General features: G+C 53.7%; 1 protein-coding gene across 1 annotated transcript; it reads right to left on the bottom strand.

Moving 5' to 3' along the window:
* Positions 1-4197: 4197 nt before the first annotated feature.
* GLTPD2 (glycolipid transfer protein domain containing 2) lies at positions 4198-5500 on the bottom strand. The gene is made up of 4 exons (XM_041000814.1): positions 5398-5500; positions 5169-5257; positions 4840-5006; positions 4198-4741 (listed from the first exon to the last, which is right to left on the bottom strand). The coding sequence occupies exons 1-4, from the start codon at positions 5498-5500 to the stop codon at positions 4204-4206; spliced, it is 897 nt and encodes a 298-aa protein (XP_040856748.1). The 3' UTR covers positions 4198-4203.

Genomic DNA, 5500 nt, shown 5'->3' with positions numbered 1-5500 from the left:
GCTCTGTCACGGTCTTCCGTCGCGCTGAGCACTGCGCGGGGAGGAGCCACGCCGCGGTTGACGGCAGAAGGGAAACGCAGAGCGTACGGGGCGGATCTTTTGCGACAGTTGAGCGTTTGGGGGCAGTGTGGCAAGCGACAGAGACCCAGGAGCCCTGTGGCTCAGGCTGTGCTGGTCTGTCTGGGTGGCGTTGCTGTTGGAAAGAACAGAGAAACCTGATGCAGTATCTTACGTTCCTGACAGCCACGCTGGAGAGAACAGGGCCTCCATATCCTCACCAGTACTCAGTGTGTGTGTTAAATATAGACAGTCTGATGGGTGTTAAACCTTATCTTGGGGTTTTGATTTGCATCCAGGTGCTGATTTGCCATTTAAATATTTTCTCTGAAACAAGGTCTACTCAAGCTGTTTTGTAAATTGTTTAATTTGAAAGGCAGAGAGGGGAGGAGAGAGAAAGAGGGAGAGAGTTTTTCTTTCTTCTTTTCTTTTTCTTTTTCTTTCTTTTTTTTCCCCCAGAAACCAAACAGATCCTTAATCGGCTGGTTGGCTCCACAGATGGCTCAAAAGCCTTGCCTGGCCCAGTTGTAAGCCAGGACCTTCTTCCGGCTCTCCCATGTGGGAACAGGATCTCAAGCACTTGGACCACCTTCTGCTGTTTTCCCAGGCACCTAAGCAGGGAGCCGGATTGAGAGTGGAACAGCCGGGTTTTGAATTCACACCAGCATTGCATGATATGTCAGTGTTACAGAGAGAAGCTTAGCCTGAAACACCACAATACTGGCCCCTGCTTCTCATTTCCTAAGAGGGAACTACTTGTCTACTTGGAGAAAAAATCATCCTGGACAGAGGGATCAGCAAGTTGCAAAGGCTCTGAGAAAGAAGCCTGCCTGCTGGTCAGTGAGAATTAGCTTGATGAGTGAGAGTAACAGTGAATGTTTAAGCTTTATGCCAGGGGCAACGCGGTGGCGTAGCAAGCTAAGCCTCTGTTTTCAGTACCAGCATCACACATGGGCAACAGTTCAGGTCCCAGCTCCTCCACTTCCCATCTAGCTCCCTGCTAATGTGCCTGGGAAAGCAGTGGAAGATGGCCTAACTCCTTGGGCCCTGTGCCTATGTGGAAGATCTGAAAGAAGCTTTTGACTGCTGGCTCCTACCTGTTCCAGCCTGGCCATTGTGGTCAGTTGAGGACTGAACCAGCGGAGAGAGGATCTCACTGTCTCTCCTTTCTTTTTTTTTTAAGATTTATTTATTTTTATTGGAAAGTCAGATATACAGATAGGAGGAGAGAGGAAGATCTTCCATCCGATGATTCATTCTCTAAGCAGCCACAAAGGCTGGAGCTGAGCCAATTCAAAGCCAGGAGCCAGGAGCCTCTTCCGGGTGTCCCACGCAGGTGCAGGGTCCCAAAGCGTCCTCGAGACTGCTTTCCCAAGCCACAAATGGGGAGCCGGAAGGGAAGCAGGGCTGCCAGGATTAGAACCGGCGCCCATATGGGATCCTGGTGTTCAAGGCGAGGACTTTAGCCACTAGGCCATGGTGCCGGGCACGACCCAAATTTCCTACATAAACTGCACACGTTTTTATTCTGAATGCCATGGGGGAGTTATTGGAAGATCTTACATGATATGATCTACATTAAAAACATTTTTTTTTTTTTAAATTGGGACCCTGCATGATGAGTCAGTGGCTAAATCCTTGCCTTGCACATACCAGGATCCCATATGGTTGCTGGTTCATATCCCTGCTGTTCCACTTCCCATCTAGCTCCCTGCCTCTGGCCTAGAAAAGCAGCAGAGGATGGCTCAAAGCCTTGGGAGAATCAGAGGAAGCTCCTGCCTCCTGGTTTTGGATTAGCTCATCTCTGGCCGTTGGGGCCGCTTGGGGAGTGAATCAGAGGATGAAAGATCTTTCTGTCTCTCCTTCTCTCTGTAAATCTGACTTTATAATGAAAATAAAGATTTTAAAAAAATTTATTTGTTTGCATTTCCTTTTATTAACTCCCATGGAAACATTATACAATCACCATAGAGACAGTCACTCTGAAACCTGCCCTCCTGGGCTTTTGGCCAGCAGTGCCAGGGGCCAGCGTGGTCCCTGGGGCCTTCTTCATCCTGTTCTTGTGCTCCTCTTCCTGTTTCTGTCAGGGAATTTTCTTCCCCGCACAGGCCATGCCTTGCAAGCATATGCTCGGGTTTGTTTTCCTAGCATAATTCCAGGCATCATTTACCATGCCAAAGCCCATTGCCTTGCCACCACCAAAATGAGTTCTGAAGCCAGTCCAAAGGTGACATGCAGTGGTCTTACATATTCGGGCTGGTTGTTTTCCCCCACATTTCTGCCTTTGGCACAATTGCTTTCCCAGGGTGGAGAACCCCAGGAACGTTCGTTTCCTCTGAAGTCGCCCGTTAGTCAACAGCTTCCTGGTCTGAATAGTGACTGTGTTATTCATAATGGCAAGTGACTCTCATACAGCCAAGAAGTTAAAATAGTTTTTTTTTTTTTTTAAGATTTATTTTTATTGGAAAGTCAGATTTACAGAGTGAAGGAGATACAGAGAGAAAGATCTTTAATCTGCTGGTTCACTGCCCAATTGGCCACAACAGCTAGAGCTGAGCTAATCCAAAGCCAGGAGCCAGAAGCCTCTTCTGAGTTGCCTACGTGAGTGCAGGGTCCCAAGGGTTTGGGCGATCCTCTACTTCTTTCCCAGGCCACAAGTAGGGAGCTGGAAGGAAAGTGGAGTAGCCTGAGCATGAACCGGTTCCCTTATGGGATCCTGGGCATGCAAAGCAAGCACTTTATGCACTAGGCTACCATGCTGGGCCTGAAAAATAGTTTTAATATTTGTAAAGATTTACTGATTTCAGGCCCAGCATAATAGCATAATAGCATAGTGAACACGCCGGGAATATGGGCGCTGGTTCTAATCCCGGTGTCCCTGCTTCCCATCCAGTTCCCTGCTTGTGGCTTGGGAAGGCAATTGAGGCTAGCCCGGTGCCTTGGATCCTACACTCACATGGGAGACCTGGAGGGGGCTCCTGGCTTTGGATCAGCTCAGCTCCGGCCGTTGCGGTTACTTGGGGAGTGAATCATCAGATGGAAGATCTTCCTCTCTGTCTCTCCTCCTCTCTGTATATTTGCCTTTCCAATAAAAATAAATAAATATATAAAAGATTTATTGTTTTGTTTGAAAAGCAGAGTGAGAGAGAGAATATTCCATCTGCTGGCTTACCCACCAGATGGCCACAACAACCAGGGCTGGGTCAGACTGAAGCCACAAGTTTCTTCAAGTTCTCTCACATGTGTAGCAGGCCCCAAGCACTTGAGCCACTTTTTCTTTTTTGATATTATTTTAAACATAGTTTACATAGTTGAGAGGGATCCATGCCCATGTTGGCTTCTGACTAGGGCATGGAAGGTCGTGCATAGAGGAAGGTAGGTGGACACACATTTCAGTCCTTTTAAAATTTTCTCCCGTGTTGGCAATGGAGGAGGGGGAGAGCGCAATCGTTTTGTTTTCTTCTTACAAGCTCAGCTTTGGACATGCTGCATTGACTGTGTCGAGTGGACATCCAGGTGGAAATGCCATATGGGCCTCTGAAGGCTGCTGTAATGTGGAAGAATGGGCCGGAGCTGGCTTTTGGGAGTTCGTGGAGGAGGTGGCCAAGCGCTGTGCTGCGCACCATTGTGGGAGTGGCAGAGGAAGTGGTCCAGCCATGGCGCGTCTGCTGCGCGGCAGGCCACGGGGTGGGTAAGGATGTGCAGCAGGGCAGAGGGTGCCATTCACTCCCGGAGGAGATGCTGGGCTGGGGCAGAGCTGCCAGGACCACGTAGAGGGCGGGAGGGCAGGGCTGGGGACTTGGCATGGAGTTGGTCAACAAAAGCCAGAGGAAGGCTAGGATAGGCTGGGCGCGAGTCTATCAGCTACCGGGAAAGGGAGTACTTATTTGTTCACGTTTCCTCTTAAGTTTCCGTGAACGCCCGCAGCCATCAGACAAAACACCTTTTAAGACGGTGGCTGCCAATTAATCCTTTTTATTCCTCACTGCTACCCCGACCTTCCTGAGACGGCCGAGAATCACGCCCACTTGGGGGAGGGGGAGCTGGACCATCACGGAAGGGGCAGGTGCAGCGGCCGCTGTCCTGGGACGCACAGAACCGGCCCGAGGGCTCTCGGTCCCCCGCCAGACTCCATCTCAGCAGTCTTCAGGCCAACAGCAGCAGACCGTGCTCGGCCAGCAGGCCCTGGGTGCGGTTGTAGACATCCTCCAGGGTCCTGGCGGCTCGGACCAGCGCGGCCCGCGCCTCTGCCTCTCCAGCCCCGGGACAGGCCAGTTCGAGCAAACGGCCACGACCCGGGAGGGCGAGGAACGCGAGGCGGGCAGCCTGACGGATGAGCCAAGGGTGGTGAGGGGCCAGGGCTGTGCCATAGGCATCACCGCACTGCGCCCCCGCGTCCGGGCCTCCCTGCGTGCCGGTGGCCACGCGGTGGAGACAGAGCTGGGACCAGCGCAGCGCGCGGTGCAGCAGGAGCAGCGTTTGCAAGCCCGAGGCTCCGGACGAATCTCGGGGTGCCGTCCCCCGCCTCTCCAGCACTCCCGCCTGCTGCTCCCAAGCCGCCATGGCCACCAGCGACGTGTAATGCGCAGCGTCCCGGCCGTGTACCTGAGCTTCCAGGGCTGTCACCTTGCTGATGGCTTCGCTCGTGGCGAAGGCGAAGACGGAGCCGAGGGGAGTTAGGAGCCTGTGTGTGAAGGTTCGAGGGGGAAGACGGAGGTGAAGGAGCGGTTCTGATGAGGACTGAGAGAGGCGGGGCTGGCTGGAGGGCTGGAGACCGCTCACCTGAGCAGTGCCCTCCAGCCAGCCAAGTACTGCGACAAGACCACGTCCCCTTCGAGGTTCAGACTGGCACGGAACGGTTGCATCATGCGCCCCAGCATCCCATCAGGGCCCAGACACGGAGGATGCTCCTGCTCCGGGGCCACCTGGAGTCCTGACTCTCGCGGGATCTGGGAGACAGACAGGAGGGCAAGGGGGCGGAGGCCCCAGTGTGCAAGGCCTGCTTGCTTGACATTAGGACCCGCGGGGCGTTAGTGTGCTAGCTTCCGACTGGAAGTGGGTGGGTCAGAGGGGAGACTCTTCAGCCTGGCTCCAGGGTTTGAGGGCCTTACCTGGCGCTCCCAGCCCCTCTCTACCTGGGAAGGCAGCGGTCCCTTCGGAATGCTGTAAGGGACCTCAAGTCTGCAGCCTGGGAGGACAGCTGGGTAGAGAGGAAGCCATCAGTTGGTGAGGACTGGAGATGAGGACTTGGATCCCAAGGGCTTGTGCGCCTGGGTCCTCCCCCTCCCCGCCGCCCACCCGCCCACCCACCGCCAGCAGGTGAGGAAAGAAGCCACTCACTGGATATCCGAGCACCAAAGTAAAGCAACAGCAGTGCAAAGGCGAGAGGGATGGCACAGCGGGACCAGCGCCGGACATCAGGAGGTGGCAACACGAGCCCCAT

The sequence above is a fragment of the Ochotona curzoniae genome, unplaced genomic scaffold (genome assembly GCF_017591425.1).
Source record: "Ochotona curzoniae isolate NIBS_2020 unplaced genomic scaffold, NIBS_Ocur_1.0 scaffold_2453, whole genome shotgun sequence".
Taxonomy (NCBI): domain Eukaryota; kingdom Metazoa; phylum Chordata; class Mammalia; order Lagomorpha; family Ochotonidae; genus Ochotona; species Ochotona curzoniae.
The sequence above is the reverse complement of the archived record's forward strand: the minus strand, read 5'-3'. Positions and strand labels throughout refer to the sequence as shown.